This window comes from Phycodurus eques, chromosome 2 (genome assembly GCF_024500275.1).
Source record: "Phycodurus eques isolate BA_2022a chromosome 2, UOR_Pequ_1.1, whole genome shotgun sequence".
Lineage (NCBI taxonomy): Eukaryota > Metazoa > Chordata > Actinopteri > Syngnathiformes > Syngnathidae > Phycodurus > Phycodurus eques.
This window is the reverse complement of record NC_084526.1, coordinates 26,588,636-26,612,015: the sequence shown is the minus strand read 5'-3', so window position 1 is coordinate 26,612,015 and position 23,380 is coordinate 26,588,636. Positions and strand designations below refer to the sequence as shown.

At 43.2% G+C, this 23,380-nt stretch overlaps 1 protein-coding gene across 4 annotated transcripts in view; it reads left to right on the top strand.

Annotated features, from left to right (window-relative positions):
* The window catches only part of acsf3 (acyl-CoA synthetase family member 3), a 44,485-nt gene extending 42,808 nt beyond the window's left edge, over positions 1–1,677 (top strand). For all 4 annotated transcript variants that reach the window (XM_061702319.1, XM_061702310.1, XM_061702328.1 and 1 more), the window contains one exon: positions 1,000–1,677. In XM_061702319.1, the coding sequence (XP_061558303.1) occupies positions 1,000–1,114 (115 nt within the window). In that variant the 3' untranslated portion in view covers positions 1,115–1,677. The remainder of the gene's footprint in view (positions 1–999) is intronic.
* Positions 1,678–23,380: the final 21,703 nt, after the last annotated feature.

Below are 23,380 nucleotides of genomic sequence, written 5' to 3'. Positions count from 1 at the left end.
GCGTGCGTGCGTGTCATAGCTGTGGTCCATATGGTGGTGTGTTCAACGTTATGGCTTACTCGTCCAACTTGCTGCAATACTGCTTTTGTGCTGACCCATAAGGCTAAAACACACACACACACACACACACTTCAGCCAGGGGTGCAGCCAACGGATGGGCAGCACAAGCACACTTGCCGCCAGCCAGTGAGTTCATACTAACAGGGAGGAAGAAGGAGATAAGATGGGACATAAACAAGTAGATGGATGCTCACTCTTCAGTGCCCTGGCTGCATCTGTCAGTCTGAATCTCTGTCACACGTGCCCAGGCTTCACCATGCATGTATACACGCACGAGCACATGCACACTGCCCCAAAGAAGTTGGCAACACAAGCTAACGCCATTACAGATGTGTAGGCATGCGCATGTACCCAGTGACACTTTGCTCAGACGTGCTGAGAGCGCAGTGTGTGAGTCATTCTTTTCACTTGCAGCACAACACAACACAACATGTCGCACATGCACACAAAGTAGGTTAAGAGATAATAGAAAAGCTCCAGGCTCCAACTTGACTCAACATAACAACCATGCACTGAATACTTACACTTATATACACTTTTAATTAGCCGAGCCTACTGTTTTGCCTTTGACTTTTATTTATTTTTGGGGGTTTTGTTTTATAATTTCATAACGATTATATTGTTTTGTTGGGAGGGACTTGTCTGTGTCTGGAAGGTAAATTTGGGTTATTAGTGAGGAAAGCTACAGCGAGGGATGAAGGACATTTCTTATCTCAATTACTCTGCCACAGGCCTCGCCTTTGTTGTGCAATTGTTTTCTATTCTTGTTGTCTTTGTTGTTGCATTTGTGCGCACACAATTATTGACACCGGTGTGCACGCGCCACTCTTGTGTGTTGCCATCCTGAGCCTGTGTGTGTTTGTTTTTGTGCATCTCCTCTCGGCAGTGAGCAGTAAACAAGTGCATTAACGTCCGTGTGTATTGACGATGTCTTTGCAGAGAGCACATGGCGCCCTACACCATCCCCACAGGCCTGCTTCTAGTGGACGAGATACCAAGGAACCAAATGGGCAAGGTCAACAAGAAGGACCTCCTCAGACTATTTTTCCCATGAAGGCACCACAATCAACTGTATGACATATTTTACATGTACTATATGTTTATACCTCACAGCACGAGAACATGGCCTCCTCTAATGAGGTATGTTGGCTTAAAAAAAAAAGAGGTAACTTTTGTAACCTTTTTTTCTGTACTTTGCCTTTAGCCCAAAGGCTCCAGCTCACCTGCGACCCTAATGAGGACTGTAAAATTGATGCATTCTCATTAAATGAGAGCATGTTGCAAATAAAAAGTCCCTTCCACCTAACTGTTGTACTGTATATGCAGTAAACGGATTGCTGAAGAGGTCAAATGTGTGCTTGTGATTACAAGTTCATGCTAAATTGCAAACTTGAATAGCAAGCTGGAAAAATCACAGCTTTCCAAATCAAATGAAGCAAGACTGAAGACCTTTCAAATGAAACCTTGCCCTTACTTACCGTAATTTCTCATGTATAATGCGCAACCCCGAAGTTGACCTCAAAATTCTGGAAAACCCTTCAACCTATGTATAATGCATTTTTACAATCCATGATTTTGCTTCTACCCATACGATCAAAACATGAAGTATTATCTGTATTTTGTCCGTTTTTTCAAAGAATTATTCTGAAGTTAAGCACTTTATTTGAACACTTACTTTTTTATGTACTTGCTCTTACTTTGAAATTCACAGCCCTACTTTTATTTAGTAAATGAGAAAGCACACAGTTGTGCTCATATGTTTGATTAACCAGGCAGAATTTGTAAAAAAATGTCTTTTAAGAAAACATGAAGGACCAGGCGAAACACATTTAATTTTATTTTAATGGGATAATTGAAGACTCTAAATTGCTTATAGTTGTGAATGTGAGTGCAAATGGTTGTTTGTTTCTATGTGCCCTGCGATTGGCTGGCAACCAGTTCAGGGAGTACCCTGCCTCCTGCCCGATGACAGCTGGGATAGGCTCCAGCACGCCCGCGACCCTAGTGAGGAGAAGCGGCTCAGAAAATGGATGGATGAATGTTTTATACAAGTGTGCGTGTATGTGTGTGTGTGTGTGTGTGTGTGTGTGTGTGCGCGCGCACGCACACAGCTGTGGTGACGCAGGTGCGACGAAAGCCTTGAGGCAGATTCTTCAGCACCCACAGCTGGATGCCCAACACTTCATCTCAACTCTTGCACTGCAGGCTCTTCTCACCTCTCATCCTTTCTCATCTCAATTTCCCAAACACTTGGCCTCCTCCGTCTTCTTCACGACTCCGAACAGATTGTAGGGGGCCCGACTTGACTTAAGATGCCTTTTTGAGTGAGCCCTGGTGTGCGAAGGCACCAAAGAAAAGACACAGAGGAGTTATGAGAAGGCGCGACGATCAGAAATATTGGCAGAAGAAAGGGGGATGAAAGACGATCCAGTCAAGATAAACATACCTAACGAACAGTCAGAAAATTCCAAGATGGAAAGACATACAAGTGCAACCATCACTTGGAACAAGCTCCTGTCTACACACATGCACACACACACACACACTGGTCTGGCCTCAGCCACCAGAGACCTGATTAAGAGAGCAGAGCTATCGATCTGTGGGCTGGCAGACTAGGATGGATGAGCAAACAGGAGCACCAGAGGACGGCGTCCGTGCCCCCAAATCCCACCCCGCTGCCCCACCCAACCACCCACGCTGCAGCTGGAAGTGAGCCAGGGCCACAGGCAGCAAGGCATCGCCTTTCACGTTTAGGAGCATTATAGCCGTGTGTGTTGTGTGTGTGGAGGGGGGGGGGGGGCTATGCTCAGGACCTGTTACAATGTTCACATTGAGGAGGGGAGCCTGTTTATTCCCTTGACTGAAGCTTGATCGAGTACTCGTGCCCTTGAACTATACTCCACCTCACACACACACACACACACACACACACACACACCTCTTCCTGTGTTTGCTGGTGGATGGTGGAAGATGTTGTCTGCAGATGGCTGCTTATTGGACCCCAGGGTCCAAGAGGATGGCTTATGGGGGACACGCACAGAGTTTGGTCACATGCGGGTGGTGTTATACATAAATAGCTCACATTGAGATGTTTTGGTGCTCCTTTGCCAATATTCTGCTTTTTATAGCAGTGTGCCTGTGTGCTGATTTTATGAGGGACACATTAGGCCTGAACAGAAAACCTGCTGGCTTCACAAATGCGCCAAAAATGGAAACAGCATTACATTTACAAATGGTATTTTGTTGTTCACAGTGTTTAAATGACACTTCCTTGGATCCCTGAGTGGACTCATCTGTTGCGGCCATTTTTCCAAATTCATATTGGTTAAGACAAATCTGCTGACACAAACATATGCACAACAGTTAACATGTTATCCTTTAAATAGGCTTCAAATATATTGTCTATTGTCTTACACACACACAAAAACATGAAAGCATGTGCAGGAAACATAGTATTTTCATGAGAGAAAAATAAATTAAGCACTATATTATGTTCCTCACTGGTTCATCCGATAGTGTGTCATTGAGCAGACTGCAGGGACTTGTACACATAATTATAATTTTTTTGATTATCTTTAAAACTGTTGAGCCTATTATTTATTTTCATTTTTTAACATATTTTATTCAGTGGTGCCATAGTGAACGGCTGGTTAGCACCTCTGCCTCAAGAGTTCTGAGATTCAGAGTTTGTTTTCTCCTGATACTCTGACTTCATCTCATATTCAGAAATATATGATAAGTTAATTAAAGACTGAATTGTGTTCTAAATTCTTCACTGTGTGGGATTTCAACATTTCCTGTTGTAATACAATTCTGCATTTTACGTACGGTAACATTGCCGCTGTCAATGTTTCACATGGTCCGTATTTATTATTATTATAGCTCTCAAAATTAAAAACATTAGAAAAGTTATTTTCTTATTTAACTGCTTTTTGAGGCCAGTGAGATGTGCGCTTTAGAATTTGTCTTAGAGACACAATGCTCGCTATAGACTGAAGACCGTCAGAGAGGTACTGATTTAACAACGTTTATTGTCGTGGTCGTCATTTGCAATGGTGTAGCACTGCACTGCATCATGCTGAGAGCTGTGCTGCATTTCCCTCACTAATGTGTAAAGTATTGAGAAACACTACTCTGGATGATTCAGTGCAGTTTTTCAGCACGGCACCTAATTTAGTGCATTGTTTTACTTTGTGGCTGAAGGCAATGGGCTGCAAAAATCTGTCATGAAGTTGCTCGCATCACTCCTCTTCAAACACAGACTAACAAACAACACAAAGAAAAGCCTCTGGATTCACAGCAGAGCACCCACATCCTGCTGACCCATTATATACCACACACACACACAAAGAAACAGTCAAAACACATGCACACTTTTGACATTCACAAAAGGCTCTATTCCTGCAGCTACTTGACCACAAGGGGTTTTATGTTTGGAGGTGTGTATAGGATGAGGAGGAGGGATGAGAGCATGACAAGCCTCAGGGACACTCACAGTTTGTATATACACAAATCGTGAAGCCAGACCCCCAGCACGCCTGTGTGGGTGCCTGGTAGATGCTTGTAGGTGGCCTCTTGTTGTTTACACGCTGCTCATGTTTATTCTAAAGCTGCATTCACATCGCTGGCTCAGCCTCGTGCTCTCTCTCTCTCTCTCTCTATATATATATATATATATATATATATATATATATATATTTCCTCCTCCACCGCTGTTGACCTTTTCCCACTCCAGTCTTGTGAACTTTCAATCTCTGACTCATTGCTCTGCATACACTTCTTTTAGGACAACTGTAACCCTACCATCAAATGAGACCCAGTACAAGAAGTGTAAAAACAATTCTGCCTTACCAAAGATAATCATGCTCGGTTTTGATGGACTTTCTTCAGTTTAAATGAATTGTACCTTCTGGCTGGAAATGACAAGAAAGTGAGGGGGGGGAAATTGCGAGGTGTTGTGTTAAGCAATATTAATTTAAAAACACACTCTGGAGAACCCACATAAGCACAGAGAGAACACACAAACTCCACACAGGAAAGCCAGAGCTGAGATTCAAACACTTAACCTCAAAAGTAAGAGGCAGGCATGCAAACCACTATTCAGCATGCTGCCCGGGACATTTTTAATTTCTGTACTGCCTATCCTCACGAGGCTATGAATAATTAAAATGTAAAAAAATATTTTAATATTTGTTCATCTCTCATAACATGACACCTTATGGAATTTTGCCACTGTGTCATTTATGTCACGGTTAGGTGAGGAAGGCAAGGCAAAAACGTGGAGGACCCAAGTGCAGGGATGCAGGGAGGCAAGGCGGGATTGCAGGAGTCTTAAAAAAATATATTTAATTTTAAAAAAAAAAGGCGAACATGGAAAAACCAAACACGACAAAGTCCCCCAACTGATAACCAAAGTAACAAAGAAACACTTGAATAAACCTATAATAAAACATAACTGGTGAAATGATTGAGCGACAGCTGGCGACTATGATGTGGCACAGACAGAGACAACGACACCTGGAAATGAACCGACAAGAACGGAAGGAAACCAGGGAACTAAATACAGACAGATGGACGAGACAACGAGGAACACCTGGACAAGACACGAGTGGCTGGAGGGAGCTGATTGGTCGACACAAGGTAGAAGGTTGACGAGAACAGATGGACACAATAACGAAATGAGCACACGACATGAACAACATGGAACGCAGTAAAACATTAAAAACAAAACTAACCACAACCCAAACCAAAACACAGAGCATGACAATTTACATCTCAAAATGTGGGCAGGGTACAGTAGTTGTGAGTGTGTGTACATGTGTGTGTGTGTACATGAGAGGGGTGTGTTTTCTGTTATTAGTACTAGTAGGTAAGTACATTTTATTTACATAGCACCTTTCCCAGACAGGGCTTACAACGTGTTTCACATAGTTCAAATATTTTCATATATATGTAAAACAGACAATCGCAACATTTTACAGTAAATCCATCATCAACCATTCGCACTCATATTGACATGAAGGAAAATAGTTTGCAAATACCCTAACATGCATGTTTTTGAAATGGAGGAAGCTGGCGCACCAGAAAAACAACACAAATCAATCAAATCCAAATAAATGCTGAATCAAAACAATCTCGTCTTACCGGAATGTCTGCCAAAACAAATGTGTTTTCTCAAAAATGTCCACTGAAAAGGCAACGCTTAGCTCAAAAGGCAGAGCATTCATTCCACATTTATAGGCCAAATTAACGAACTGTGAGACTACCACCTTTAAAAGTCGTCTTTTCTAGTTGTGCTGTGAGTAGTAGTACACCTATAGTACACCTACAACACTGGAGAAATACACTCCACAACAGTCTATTGTTGAATGAATCCCACTCTGAAAATGTCAAAAATTGAGGACTGTTTTCGTTGTAGGCTCATTTTTTAGTTACAGTTCTTGTTTTGGATCCCATTAGAATATGAAGGCCGATGTTTTTCTTTTCTTCCACTCATCTTTGATTCAGTATGGAGAGAAAAGGACAGCATTAAAGCACCACTTTTTCACAGTTGAACAGTCCCAAAAAACAGAGAATCAATAGTGGATTTTATCACGCGTGAGCTCTCATAAGTTGGCCTACTCCACAATGGAGAGACAAGGTCACGAGAGAATAAATAGTAGGCAGACTCGCTCGTGATCGATCATTGTGGACAAGCGACTGCACCCAAGAGCAGGCCGCCTGACAAGATCATTAATAAGAGCTGCTGGGAGAGTGATCGATCAGCTCGATGAATGATCAGAGGCACATATTCTATAAAACACCTGGATGTCCAGCCATGTCTTTTTTGAAGAGAGGCTTGCAGCTTACAAAAGCAAAATCTGGAATTCTAAAGCGATCCAATTCTCCTCCTCAAAATGGACTGTGCGGCAGCATGTGTAATTTGGTGCAAGTGGTGCGTTGGATGCAGCGTAATTGAAGGTAGACGAGGGGAAATTGGCAGGGGTCGAGAAGTCGCCTCGCTCAAGTGTAATGGAGGTATTTATTATCGACGCTCAGCGCTCACAATTCCACTGAGCTCAACAGTGGGGAGTCCATTTCAACAATGAGCTGCCGCCTCCTTCTTCTTATCTGACCTGATCTCGTATGTGTCTTGCAGCCTTTCACATCAGACCACCCCCGCACGCACAAATATATCTTACTCAGCATCTCATCTAGATTCCTAATCTTTTCACTTAGAGGGAGAATGACTTGAGAAGGACTGTACTCTCCTCGCGTGGCTGCGTGTATCAATATCTGCCCATTGATCTGAGCCTCGCCTCTCCTCCTCCATTTGTGCACATATAGATTGGTTTTCCCAGCAGGTATCTGTGCCTACAATCTGGCTGATGGACGGCGTGTGTGTGTGTGGCGGGGGGGCTGTATTGAACCACAGCATTACACGTGCCACTGCAATGAGTTAGATCACTGAGCAAAAACGGCTACAAAATTGTGACACACAAACAAAGATGAGTTTTGTAGCAATGCAGTGAAACGTTTTGGACATTTGAATTGTCAGGAATAAACAAACCATACAACAATTAAACCGAAAGATACCAAAAGAAGTGAAAAAGTGGACCAATGAAGCAAAGAAAAAACTTCAAAACTGTTTAGACTGCACAGACTGGAGTGTCTTTGAAAATTCAGCTGGCAGCCTGGATGAATATACGGACACTGTCACATCCTACATCAGTTTCTGTGAAGATGTGTGTGTACCAACAAAGTCATTTCGCACATACAATAACAACAAGCCGTGGTTCACTGCCAAATTTGAGCAACTTCGCCAAACTAAAGAGGACGCACATCGAAGTGGGGACAGGGCCCCGCATAATTGGACTAGAAACCAGCTGACTAAAGAAAATAACAATGCAAAAAGAAACTATGCAGCAAAGTTGGAAAAACACTTTAGCGCTAACGACTCTAAATCAGTCTGGCATGCATTACAATAGCTAACCAATTACAAGCGACGATCCCCCCCCCCAAGCTGAGAACAATAGTAGACTAGCCAACGACTTAAACAGCTTCGACTGCAGATTCGAAAAGGACACTTTCACACCCCACACCCACCCAACCGCACCACCGACCACAATCACACCTCTGACTTCTGCATTGACCATCCACGAACAGGATGTGAGACGCATCTTCAAACAACAAAAGATTAACAAAGCGGCAGGCCCAGACCATGTGTCGCCATCCTGCCTCAAAGTCTGCGCGGACCAGCTCGCTCCAGTCTTCACATAGATCTCTGGAACTGTGCAAAATACCATCCTGTTTCAAACGCTCCACCATCATCCCAGTCCCCAAGAAACCTGCAATCTCGGGTCTGATTGACTACAGGTTTATCGCCCTGACGCCTGTGAAATCCTTTGAACGCCTTGTGCTGGACCACCTCAAGAGCGTCACAGGTCCCCCGCTGGACCCCCTGCAGTTTGCCTACCGAGCGAACAGGTCTGCGGATGATGCAGTCAACATGGGACTGCACTTCATCCTAGAACACCTCAACAGCGCGGGGACCTACGCGAGGATCCTGTTCGTGGACTTCAGCTCAGCGTTCAACACCATCATCCCTGAACTCCTTTCCTCCAAGCTTCTCCAGCTCAGCGTCTCACCTGCCATCTGCCAGTGGATTTACAGCTTCCTGACGGGCAGCACGCAGCAGGTGAGGCTGGGGAAGGCCACCTCATCCACACGCAGCAGCGTGCAAAATCCTCTCGGACACTCCGCATCCCGGTCACCAGCTCTTCCAGCTCCTTCCCTCAGGTAGGCGCTACCGAACAATGCAAACTAAAACTAGAAGACATTCCAACAGCTTCTTCCCTCTTGCCATCAACTTCTGAAACAGCTAACTTACAATTCCATTGCAACATGATCTGTTGTCGTACTCCGACTACTGGAGACAAATCCCTTGTGTGTTTTTTGACATGCTTGGCAAAATAAAGATGATTCTGATTCTGATTCTGAAATACTCACATTTGTGGAGTATGTTTTGACAGCTTGCAATAGTAAAGAGGTGCATAATTGCTGACTTAACTCCATTTGAGAGGATTCTAACTAAATACAATCTATACATGCCAGATAATGAATGTGTGCGTTAAGCTTCAGATAAACCTTTATGGAGCTGATACTTACACCTAACTGGAATTTCTGGATCTTGGAACTTTTGGTCTATTTTCTCTCTTGAGTTAGGTGTTTTAGCTAAATTGTAGCTAAACGACAATCGCAAAATATGCATGCGGTTCAGCACTACTAAGTAACCATTAATGGCCTTCTCTAAAAAAAAAAACACACTATCAGAAGCATGCGAATGCAAGCTGTAGTTCTTTTTCTATGTACTGCCATGTCCGTCTAATAGGCCCAAGGCCTTCCAAATTAGTAGTGTTGGCTGAGGTAACTTAAACTATATTACAAATGGTACTGTTTCTTTAACCAATGAGATTTCAAATTCGCCTCAGCTGTCCAGCTCGCCGGCCTAATATAATGTCAGCATTCCCCGCCCCTTCTTATTGGTTAGTTTGACGAGCAAAACACATCTGCAGCGATATGCCCACATTAAGTACATTAAACTATTAGCATCTGTGGTGAGAACGATGTATTTTATTTCCATTTTTATATTTCTGTCATGTTATTAGATAAATATTGATTGTGAAGAGTTCCAGATGCAAGTGGCACAGTTGTGTGCTGTTATATTGTGTTTGTGTATATTATTGATTATTTCTATAATTGCGATGTGGTAGTGGTGGATTAATTTTGGTAGGTACCCACTGCAAAGGTACCATATGCAATGTAAATATCAATAATAAACATATACAGTATTGTTAAATTGATACATTAATTGTGCATACTTTCCTGTGTCATTACTATCTGTCGGTTCACTTGTTTTTCCGTTCTCTCCTGTGTCTGCAGTGCTCCTTTTACCTTGTATCAGCTCTTCCCACCCCTCGTGTCCTGCTCACCTGTATATCATCGTGTCTGAATGTATTAATTTTAGCTCCTTACTTTTTTCAACTCTTGACAAATCCTTGTCGTGGCTTGTGTGGTCTCTGTGAGCACAGGTTAGTCTCTTTTTTTCTACGTTGTGTTTGATTTAGCAGTTCTGGATTTTTGTCATGAGTGAGTTACATTTTTGGAAATAAAGACCTTTGAGGGTTTCTTATTTGCCAAATGGGTATGTTTTGGGAATGACACACAAACAAGGCTGCAAGACATTGTGTTAAGGACTGTGCTAAGGCTATTTTCTATATCTAATTTCAGTCAAGTTAATTTGTATTGTAAACTAAGTTTTGGAGACAAATGTTGACTGTGCGAATGTGATTCTCTTTTGATTACAGATGCTGCTGATCACTTCTACATTATGTTATTGCTGAACAATAACCTGAGAAGTATTTACGTGCATATTAGTTTTTCAAAAAATTTAAATGCCTTTGATTGGAAGTAACCAGGGTCATTTAAGATAGCAATAGATGTGTATATATAGCCAGAAAATTCAACAAATATTTCACCCAAACTCCAACCACCATATGAATAATTTTGCTGTAGGTGCTTGTGTTTAGTGCAAAGCAACACTTCATCATTTTACACCAAATAAGTATATGTCATGTTTTACCGTACCTGAAGAGCATCATCATCATCTGTCATCCATCCGTCCATCCATTTTCTTTACCGCTTTCTCCTCACTAGGGTCGCGGGCTGCTGGAGCCTATCCCAGCTATCTTCGGGCGGGAGGCGGGGTACACCCTGAACCAGTCAGCAGCCAATCGCAGGGCACAAACAACCATTCGCACTCACATTCACACCTACGGGCACTTTAGAGTGCTCAATCAACCTACCATACATGTTTTTGGGATGTGGGAGGAAACCGGAGTGCCCCGAGAAAACCCACCCAGGCACGGGAAGAACATGCAAACTCCACACAGGCGGGGGCGGGGTTTGAACCCCGGTCCCCAAAACTGTGAGGCAGATGTGCTAACCAGTCTTTCACCGTGCCAGCCATCATCTTTCAGTACAGTGTAAATATGTTGTTCTAAGAAACTTCAAATTATGTCAAGTGTCCTCTAAAAATAACACAAATATGTTTTGCTGCTGTGTTTATTGTTACTATGCCAAGGCATAAACCTATTGGATACAGCTCACGCAGCCAATAAAAAGTATTGCTTGTGTGTGTACATCTACAGGTGCGTGTCGTGTGTGTGTGTGTGTGTGTGTGTAAGTGTGTATGTGTGCATTTGGTGAAGTGGTTTTGATGTGTGGATGCATTTGTCTGTATGTGTCTGTGCTGTTGCCTTCAGTGGCCAACCATAAATCAGAGGCCCCCAGGCCGGGGGATTGCCCGGCTCGTGGCTCCATGTGTAATTACAAAGCTGACATTTAAACAGCAGCAGCCATATTTCACTCTCCGCGTTGGATGCACAGTGGTCTACGGGCGGAGTAAAAGTTTTCCACTGATGAAAAAAAGGGATGGAAGGAGGAGGAAGGAAAAAATCAATAGGAAATAGAATGCATTCTAATGCCTTGTTAATGGACCCGCATATTAATTATTCAAGTGTGGCCATTTTGACTGCTCATTAAAGTGGCAGCTGCGAGGAGAAATGTGCTGCATTATCCTCCATGTAGTGCTCACACTTTCATCTTTTTGTACAACTGCATGTACAAAACAAGTCAACTAACGCTGTTAGTTGATTTGATTACATTCATTCATGTATAGTTGTTGCTACAACACCACACTCACGTTAACTTAACTTTTTACTTGACATTATTTCAACAACAGCTACGGATTTATTTTTGTATTTTAAAGTCTTAGCTGACTTTTGGGCTGAAGGGGGGCACACCTTGGACTGGTCGCCAGCCAATCGCAGGGCACATATTGATAAACAACCATCCACCCATCCATTTTCAACTTATTATTACCACTTATCCTGGTTAGGGTCACAGGGGCCTATCCCAACTGACTTCGGCCGAAAAGCGGACTATACCCTTCACTGGTCGCCAGTCAGTCGCAGGGCACATATAGACACTGACAATCATTCGCACTGTCACTGAGTGGGAACTGAACCCACGCTGCCCGCATCAAAGGCAGGCGAGTGTACCACTACACCATCAGTGACTGATAAACAACCATTCACTCATATTGACGAAGACCATCCATCCATCCATCCATCCATCCATCCATCCATTTTCTGAGCCGCTTCTCCTCACTAGGGTCGCGGGCATGCTGGAGCCTATCCCAGCTGTCATCGGGCAGGAGGCGGGGTACACCCTGAACTGGTTGCCAGCCAATCCCAGGGCACATACAAACAGACAGACAACCATCCGCACTCACATGCACACCTACGGGCAATTTAGAGTATCCAATTTATGCATGTTTTTGGGATGTGGGAGGAAACCGGAGTGCCCGGAGAAAACCCACGCAGGCACGGGGAGAACATGCAAACTCCACACAGGCGGGGACGGGGATTGAACCCGGGTCCTCAGAACTGTGAGGCTGACGCTCTAACCAGTCGTCCACCGTGCCGCCTCACGAAGACCAATTTAGAGTATTCAATGAACTTAACATGCATGTAAATGTGTGAAATGTTGGAGGAGGCCAGATGGAGTAGGCTACCCAGAGAAAGCACTTGTACACATTTAAAAGTGTAAAATTAAAAAAAAAAAAAAAAATTGGAAACTTGTGGGGGCGGGTAGTGGCGTTTCCATTTCAAAGCAAGTAAATCACAAATTACTATTAAATCGAAATTAACGCTAAAACAAAAGATGGTATATTTTTAATCAGATTTGCCATTTTGCAAACTTTTTAGACTAAAATTAGTATTCAAGACATTTACTCAGCAGTATCTCATGATAGCCGTTGAAAGTAGGCAAGGCCAGTGGGTTAACCATAGTTTGGAGGTTACATGCATTGGTAGGATGAGTGTGGTCATTAAAAACGGAGGGGAGGTAAAACAGTGATTAAGGGGTGAAAATTCAAAGTCCTCCTCTTCTTCTTGGTGTCACTCGGCACCTGCTGACTGTTCAAACGAGCGGCCGCATGACTGGATTCCTAATGGCACTGAAGTAGCCATCGCCACGAATGGCTCTTTGTTGATTTATTTCTCCATTTACAGCACCGCCACCACTGCTCCTCCTTTTTCTTTCTCAGCGTTACCAGTCAAGCACTCCATTTCTCTCTTTGTCGCATCGACACATAGTGAGAGCGTCTTCTCCTCAGCACCGTGCCGGTGGCAGGGAACATCTGTCTCGAGGTCCCCCTGCCACACAGTGTTAGAGTCAGGGTGGGTCACTCACTCGAGCGGCCTGTCGGGGAGGGCCTGTGGGCAGAACGGGGCTGGACCGGCTGCACACACGAGCGCGTCCATGCGGAAACGTGTCCCCGGGTCCATCCTGCTTGTCTGTCTCGTGCCATTTGTAGCCGCGCACTTGGTTTTGTACGACATTTTGCAGACGGTTTCTTTGTAGGTCAGAGGGCACAGTAGCAGCAAAAAAAAACAAAAGGCTGCCTCTCGCTGACCTCTCATTCTCTGTGTGTCCTCGATGCTTGTCTTTCTCTCTGACTTTCTGGAATGTCCATTTGCTATGTGCACAACGCTGTGTGTGTGTGCGTGCATGCGTGCGTGTGTCTCTGATCCTTGCAGCAGTGCATAACTATTGCAATCACGCATTACTGTCCACTGCCAGTGTTTGGCCAGCTTTAATCTTCTTACTTTTAGACTGTTTAAATTGTCTCAGTTTAGTTAAGTTCTTATTTACCAACGCAAAGTGGAATGCTATCAGAGGCAGCAGGCAGTAGTCTATAAGTCACAGCGGACAACTCCTTTATGCAGCCACAACCCAGATAAAGTGGGAATAGGAAGGGATTTAGTTGTTAGTCAAATAGTGGATTGGTAGTGAAATATATGTCGACAATCAGGTGCATTTAAATTTGTATCTATTTTCTGCATCCTTTTACAATTTCCTGACTTTATTTCACCTTCAATTTTATATTGTCTCTGTCCAGTTCTGCCTCTCTCTCCACCTCTCTATTTTAATACCTCAAGCTTTTCCTTTCGCTTCATATCCATCCATCTCGCTGTCTGGCCTTTTCTGAAGCTGGAGTATCTATCATCCGTATAGCAGGATGTTTGTAAGCCATGCTGCGTGTGATAGATGAACGAGTCGCTGATGTGCAGCTACCTGCAGAGACAAAGCAGAAAGCTATTTAGTAGCAGAGCACGACACATTGCTTTTCTTTTATTGTTTTCAAACTGCATGGATGTGTGTGTGTGTGTGTGTGTGTGTGTGTGTGTGTGTGTGTGTGTGTGTGTGTGTGTGTGTGTGTGTGTGTGTGTGTGTGTGTGTGCGTGTGGTAGGGGTGTTCAGAAGGAGGTTTTTGAGGTAGAGGAAAGAAAGAGAGGAGGAAAAACAACAACAGATGCTTTTTGGCTGTTCAGCAACATGCAGCAACTGTACACAAGATGAGCTAAAATCTATCTACAGTGTATCACATCGTTGTTGTTGACAAATCAATGGCTCTGACAGTGATGACTGTGTGTGTTACAGTAAAGCACTCAGACTGTCTCCCAGCCTGCCTGCTGTGGAGACTTCAGCAAGGGAGCACTTGAGGCAAGAATACTCTGAGGCGTGAGGGGTGTGTGAGCGTGTGCGTGTAACTGTGTGTGTGTGTGTGTGTGTGTGTGTGTGAGACAGAAACAGAGTGACTATTTATACTATGTGTACTATGTATTCTTATGAGGGGCCGTTAGGGACATTATTCAGGATTAGCTCTCACACTTACTATTCAAACTGTCTCTCTCTCTCGCTCTCTCTCTCTCTCTCTCTCTCTCTCTCTCTCGCTCTCTCTCTCTCACACACACACACACACACACACTACTAAAAGGCTCTCATAAATACGAGTCAAACACACATGAACACTTGTCAAATGCTCTTATAAACACTAGTCTAACACTTTCATACACACAACTGAAAAGTCTTGCTCTCATAAAACTCACGCGTGTCACTATCGCTCTCACATGCATGTCAAACATGTTCACGTACGCATGTCACTGACGCACACGTACGCATGTCAATAACATAACCACACTCATGCAAGAATACTGTCAATCTTAATTTTGTTACATACTTGTACATATATTATATATATATTATACATCCTAATGTATATACAGTGTGTCATACACTTGTTGATTATTGTGTTACAATAGCGCTTTTCCTCATTGATCAACATTAATATTGTTGCTTTTAATTTGTAAGTTCTGTAGGCTATGACGCTGTGGTTGGCCAATTAGAAGCCGTGTCGTGTATGACGCAGGGCAAGGCTTGTCTACCCAGATCTAGATGCCATTAACTGAATGCGGATGCCGCCAAATAAATGTGCCTTTTGGGGGCGCAAATGCGCAATGGACGTGCGTGACCATTGAGTTTATATTCTAGAGATTCAAGGAATTTTATGGTCATGTCAACCAGTGTTCCCACAGTAACCTTGAAAAAGTAACCTCGTTACTTTATTGATTACTTGATTTCAAAAGTAACTAAGTTAATTACAAGTAACTTTTAACTTACTTTCATCAGCTGTCAAGTGGCAGGAATATCACTTATCCACAGTACAAAAAGAGCATTAGCTTAACCATACCCATTACTTGGTAATATACGCAGCACAGGTTACAGAATGACATCATCAACATGAACCACTAACGTAAATATTAGTATAGTTGAAGCCACTGTAACGAATACCCCCTATAAAATACATTTGTCGATGGCACCCCCAAGAGCTAATGACCTTTTCATTCCTGCCTCCTGACCCTCGGCCAGCCGATAAGTTTTTGCAGGACACAGGAAACCTGGTCTATCTCAATTGAGCCCATAAACTGGTTAAAAGTCATCCTCCCAGCCATTTTAATGTTTCCCCCAACAAAGACCTTTTTCTGCGGACTTGACTCAATGACCAAGAATATTGGAAACCCCCTGATTAAATTTGACAGTTCGGAATAATTGACGACAATGGATTTATTAGTTAGACAGGCCCCAAAGGATTTATTAGTCACCGACCTTTGCATGAACTTAACAAAGGAATTACAATGGACTCTCTGGGATCATTGGTGGAGTACGGGCGACGCCCGCTGGCGCTTAAGAGTCACTGCAAGCTGAATGTTCCTAACTACAGATTTAGCGTGTTAAATGTCTGTTTACGAACCCTGCATGCTCCAAGTGTATATTGTGATACCAATGTCACCATTGTCACCAATGACACGGGTTGCTGTGGATCAATTGGTAGAACGATTCATCCATTGACCAAAGGGTCGCCAGTTCGAATCCCGGGTCCAACTGTCCGCATGTCGAAGTGTCCTTGGGCAAGACACTGAACCCTAATTGCTCCTAGTGGGTGTGGCAGCAGCCGCCCATTGGTGTGTGAATGGGTGAATGTGAGGCTTTGTAAAGCGCTTTGGGCACTGTGATGGTGTAGATAAAGCTCTATATAAGTGCAGACCATTTACCATTTATTTTCTTATACACGTCTGTTGTTAAATCTGTTTGGAAAAAATAATATGATTGTGTTTTACCTCAGACGACACGAAATGTTACATCACTGACACTGAAATGTGACAACGAACTCTTTGCCACCAAACAAGGTTGAAACACACATTGCATATGTTAACCATGGTGTGTGAGACAATGCAAAAGATGGGAATTAATTTTCTTAATTGAGATACATTGGGTTGTAGCCCATAGATAAATTTATGGTGAAATTAAATATCAGAGGTGTGGTCTGTTCTCCCGCTCAGGTCTTTTGGACAACTCCCTCGAAGTACAAAAGACCGAGTCCTTTTGTCTTTCTCAGAATCAGAATCAGAATCAGAATCATCTTTATTTGCCAAGTATGTCCAAAACACACAAGGAATTTGTCTCCGGTAGTTGGAGCCGCTCCAGTACAACAGACAGTCAATTTACAGAACACTTTGGAGACAGAAAGACATTGACAAAAAACAATTGTGCAAAAAGATGCAGAGTCCTCTAGCACTTAGGGCAGTTCGAATGACTAATATTCCGATAGTCCGGTGCAATGACCATAGTGCAAAGGGCGCTGAGACTTCAAGGAGTGTATGCGGTTTAAAGTGACGAGTAGTGCGATCATCTGGGACAATGTTGGTTGTGCAAATGTTACAGATACTCCTCAATCAGTGTGCAAAGGGGGCAGATGCTACTCTGGCATGAGTGGCCAGTATATGCAAATAGTGCAGCATGGCGAGACAACTACAGTGAGTGCACGAGTAATACATAATTGGCCCCACAGAAATGTGACAACGAACTCAAGTCAAAAACTGCCAGCTTATTGTAATGAAATTATAGGTTAGGTGTTTAAGAAGTTGATCGCAAGAGGGAAGAAGCTGTTGGAACGTCTACTAGTTCTAGTTTGCGTTGATCGGTAGCGCCTACCTGAGGGAAGGAGCTGGAAGAGCTGGTGACCGGGGTGCAGACGGTCCGAGAGGATTTTGCACGCCCTTGTCTTAGTTCTGGCAGCGTGCAAGTCCTCAATGGTGGGTAGGAGGGTACCGACAATCCTTTCAGCAGTTTTGATTGTCCGTTGCAGTCGGAGTTTGTCCTTTTTTGTAGCAGCACCAAACCAGACTGTGATGGAAGAACACAGGACTGATTCGATGACCGCTGTGTAGAACTGTCTCAGCAGCTCCGGTGGCAGGCCGTGCTTTCTCAGAAGCCGCAGGAAGTACATCCTCTGCTGGGCCTTTTTTAGGACGGAGTTGATGTTGATCGCCCACTTCAGGTCCTGAGAGACTGTAATTCCCAGGAACTTGAAGCTCTCGACGGTTGACACAAGGCAGCTGGATAACGTGAGGGGCAGCTGTGGCGAAGGATGCCTCCTGAAGTCCACGATCATCTCTACAGTCTTGAGTGTGTTCAGCCCCAGGTTGTGTCGGCCGCACCACAGCTCCAGCCGCTCCACTCGATATGCAGACTCGTCACCATCCTTGATGAGGCCGATGGTCAGTGGTGTCATCTGCAATCTTCAGGAGTTTGACAGTCGGGTGCGCTGAGGTGCAGCCGTTCGTGTAGAGAGAGAAGAGCAGAGGAGATTAATTAAGCTTTTATCCAAACCAATATACGCTACACCACATTCAATGAGCTACTTAGTGCAGACAAAAGACATTTACTCCGTGTCGCCATCGTGTACAATATATTTGAATCCAAAAGCTAGTTCAGTTTTAGCCTTGCGTGTCTTTTGACGTGGTACTGTAAATATCTGACCACCAATAAAGTTATTTTAAAAAACATGTCGGCGGTGTGGGACAGAAAACACGCAATTCTTGGAACAGACTACAAGACAAATTTGATCTTTCATGATTGACTATGTCAGACTACTGCTATAAAATGGATCGCACCAACCCCAATTCCAATAAAGTTGGGACGTTGTCCATCCATCCATTTTCTGAGCCGCTTCTCCTCACTAGGGTCGTGGGCGTGCTGGAGCCTATCCCAGCTATCATCGGGCAGGGGGTGGGGTACACCCTGGACTGGTTGCCAGCCAATCGCAGGGCACATACAACCAAACAACCATTCACACTCACAGTCACACCTACGGGCAATTTAGAGTCTCCAATTCATGCATGTTTTTTTTTGGGATGTTGGAGGAAACCGGAGTGCCCGGAGAAAACCCACCCAGGCACGGGGAGAACATGCAAACTCCACACAGGCGGGGGCGGGGATTGAACCCCGGTCCTCAGAACTGTGAGGCTGACGCTCTAACCAGTCGTCCACCGTGCCGCCGTTGGGATGTTGTGTTAAACATACATAAAAACAAAGTACAATGATTTGCAAATCATGTTCAACCTATATTTAATTGAATATACTACAAAGACAAGATTTTTAATGTTCAAACTGATAAACTTTATTGTTTTTAGCAAATAATCATTAACTTAGAATTTTATGGTTGCAATACATTCCAAAAAAGCTGGGACAGGGTCATGTTTACCACTGTGTTACATCACCTTTTCTTTAAAAACATTCAATAAATGTTTGGGAACTGAGGACACTAATTGTTCAAGCTTTGTAGGTGGAATTCTTTCCCTTTCTTGCTTTATGTACAGCTTCAGCTGTTCAACAGTCCGGGGTCTCCGTTGTCGTATTTTACGCTTCATATTGCGCCACACATTTTCAATGGGAGACAGGTCTGGACTGCAGGCAGGCCAGTCTAGTACCTGCACTCTTTACTACGAAGCCACGCTGTTGTAACACGTGCAGAATGTGGTTTGGCATTGTCTTGCTAAAATAAGCAGGGGCGTCCATGAAAAAGACGTTGCTTGGATGGCAGCATGTGTTTCTCCAAAACCTGTATGTACCTTTCAGCATCAATGGTGCCTTCACAGACGTGTAAGTTGCCCATGCCATTGGCACTAACACAACCCCATACCATTACAGATGCTGGCTTTTGAACTTTGCGTTCATAACAGTCCAGATGGTTCTTTTCCTCTTTGGCCCGGAGGACACGACGTCCACAATTTCCAAAAACAATTTGAAATGTGGACTCGTCGGACCACATAACACTTTTCCACTTTGCATCAGTCCATCTTAGATGAGCTCGGGCCCAGAGAAGCTGGTTGCATTTCTGGATGTTGTTGATAAATTGCTTTTGCTTTGCATAGTAGAGTTTCAAGTTGCACTTACGGATGTAGCGCCGAACTGTTATTTACTGACATTGGTTTTCTGAAGTGTTCCTGAGACCATGTGGTGATATCCTTTACACATTGATGTCGGATTTTTGATGCAGTGTCACCTCAGGGATCGCAGGTCACGGGCATTCAATGTTGGTTTTCGGCCTTGCCACTTACAGGCAGTAATTTATCCAGATTCTCTGAACCTTTTGATGTTATTATGGACCGTAGATGATGAAATCCCTAAATTCCTTGCAATTGTACGTTGAGGAACATTGTACTTAAACTGTTCGACTATTTTCTCAAGCCCTTATTCACAAAGAGGTGAACCTCGCCCCATCTTTGCTTGTGAATGACTGAGCAATTCAGGGAAGCTACTTTTATACCCAATCATGGGACCCACTTGTTCCCAATTAGCCTGTTCATCTGTGGGATGTTCCAAACAAGTGTTTGATGAGCATTCCTCAACTTTCTCTTTTTTGCCACCTGTCCCAGCTTTTTTGGATCATGTTGCAGCCATAGAATTCTAAGTTAATGATTATTTGCTAAAAACAATAACGTTTGTCAGTTTGAACATTAAATACCTGGTCTTTGTTTTGTATTCAATTTAATATAGGTTGAACATGATTTGCAAATCATTGTATTCTGTTTTTATTTATGTTTAACACAACGTCCCAACTTCATTGGAATTGGGGTTGTAAGAACAAAATGGGGAACAACGTGTGTTGGTGGTCACCGGTGCTCGGGAGACGACGTTGGTTGAAGGCTTGCTTGAGGTATGTTCACTTACGTTTAATATGAATCAGCTTTTAAGCAGGCACCATAACGTTATGTAGCCTCACTGGCATATATATATGAACAAAGATACATTATTTATTGTAAATATAATGTTTTGAGCAATTAAGTACACAAGTATATACAGTAAATGAACAAGTCATTTAAATTGACACATTGATCAATCTTGTGACACATTGATCAATCTTGTGACCGAATCGGTGATCGGTGATCGGATTATATAATCCTATTATATAAATGCCTTTTTGCTGATGTGTTGATTAATATGGATTGTCTTAATCAAATAAGTAATTACAAACAGTTACATCTCAATGAATTAGTGTCAAAAGCTTAATTTAGTTAGGAGGTTCAATTCAAAAAGTGAAACTTGTGTAATAAAGATGCACTACAGACTACAGACCCTCAGTGAAATATTTAATGATTTATTTTTTTAATATACAGTAGGTACATATGAATAAATTAGAATATGGTTGAAAAGTCAATTTATTTCAGTACTCATACATTTTATAGATTCATTAAACACTTTGGAAAGTACGTTTCGGAGTCTGGCGCATGTGACAATATGATGGCTGAAAGTAGGTCTAAACTTACTGTTCAGACCACGTCTAACTTTCGGTGCAGGGTAGACCACTGGTCTAAAGTAATATTGGTGAATTAGATACAAAAGCTCTGCAGACGTGTGGTGGATCAGAAGTATTCCCTTCATAAATAGATGAACAGTGTGCATCGAACCCTCTGAATAATTCTACAAATCAATCCATTGAACGCTTTATTATTCTTATCAACATAATCTTTTTAAAAATCATCTCACTGGCCGCAGCACAGCAATGGGGCAGGGTGGCATACGGACACAAAAGATCGGGGTGGGGGGTGGTCTCCAAGTGCCCACTTCACGGCGCATATCTTATCATAGCTTATCTCCTCCCAATCCAACTTTACATCATGCGCCCGTGCAGGTCTGCTTGCAGTTATGAACGTACTTTGCGTGCTTCAGCAAATCAGTTTCTTCTTCCGCCATGTCAAAGACTGTCAGTGCACAAATAGCGCGCTGCATTTAAAGGGAATGAGAGGAGCCGCTTCTATTGGAAAAGATTGAATTCGGCTGTGAACACACCCAGATCAGCACAGACGTCCCACTTTTAAATGCGCCACCTTATGCCGGTCCACAAAATTGCCATCACCGAGTCTAACCCGCCTCTTCGCAGCGTTACACCAGGCGCGGCGCTGGATTTATGCCAGTCATGAAAATAGAGCCTATGGTCCTCATGCGGAGGATGGAAAGATAGGGGGGATGGTGTGTAAATGGCCAATCCAAGACATTCCCTATCAGTCCTCAGATTGGACCTGGAGGAGGGGTTTAAGCAATTTTTGATCGGCAGGTAGATTGTATATACTACATACAGTACATACACAACACTTGACTGATGTCTTTGCCATGTTGCTCGGGACACAAAAGGCCACTGGTTTCTACTTTGTAGAACGAGGAAAGAACATTTACATACTTCAAAATGATATGATGATTGTTTTGTTTTTTAATAACATTGTCTTTTATTTATCTTTTTATCTGCTCCATAACATGGGCAGTACACAAAACACTGGCACACAATGAAAAGTTAATGAAAAGACCATGCAGACCAACCGAGTCACAATTTAATGACAGATACATTTACTGAGTGCAGTTCTACGCCACTGCAACACAATTTGATATGAAATCTCTTCCACAGTACCAAAAGCATCACAACTGAGCATTGTTTTCTTGAGAGCAGAATATTTAATTCAACTCTTGTATTACATATAATTGTTTAGTTATATACTGTTGTGATGAGTGAGTGTACTGTATTTATAAAAAAGAAATGTACAGCATGTGACATCATCTTGGTGTGACAACTTATTATTCGTGTATGTTATATTCTTGAGCGCTTGATATTCCTGAGATTTTACAGTCATCGGATCTGTACAGTGTGTGTGTGTGTGTGTTTTTTTTAAATTATTATCCAGAAATAGTCTTTGTGTGAGCATCAATTAACATTTGTTTAGTAATTTTTTTACTTTACTTTTACATTTTTACAGGTGTATTAAGTGAAGAGAGTGTAACATTACAATGTTTTGTAATGTTTAAATGCAACAGAATAAGAAAACACTAATAAGACTATATGTATGTCACTTGTATTTGTGATATATTTACGTTGCGAGGCCGCTCTTATGGTATATTATCATGTGCACAGAGGGATAAGCAGCAGGGTGGCCTAACAGAGACAGTTGATGGGGTTAAAAGTGACCACTGTTAGTGGCACAGAAACAAGAAGACAAGTGTCGACAGCGACAGGAAAAAGACGGAGCCTCCCCCATCTGAACTTCCCTCCCCCCTACCACAGACAAGCATATGTGGGCTGACAACATGACATTGCCAGGAAAGAGGAGGCAAGAGAGAGATGAAGACCAAGAGCCAAACTAGCCCTGACATCGCCGATTGTGACAGCTGATGGAGGCAAATTAGCCTCACACATGCATACAACTGTCAACTCTACCCTGAAACCCACCCCCTTCCTCTCCTTTGCTGCAACCCCCCCCCCCCCCCCCCCGTCCACCACAACCAACCCCACCCCACATTCCGACTACCAAAAAAGCCATACAAACTCCTTTTAAATATCTTTCTCCCTATCCCTCCTCCTGATGGGCCCACAGAAACTGTTGTACTCTTAAGAGCTCAGAGCTGAAGGGTATGGCATTTCATGAGTGGCTTTGCATCACACAGAGCTTTTCAATTGTAGCTTGTATATTTCCCCTAAGCCGCAATGACCCCAGCCATAAGTGTAACAACAAATTTTCTGATTTTTTTTTTTTCTCTAAGCAGA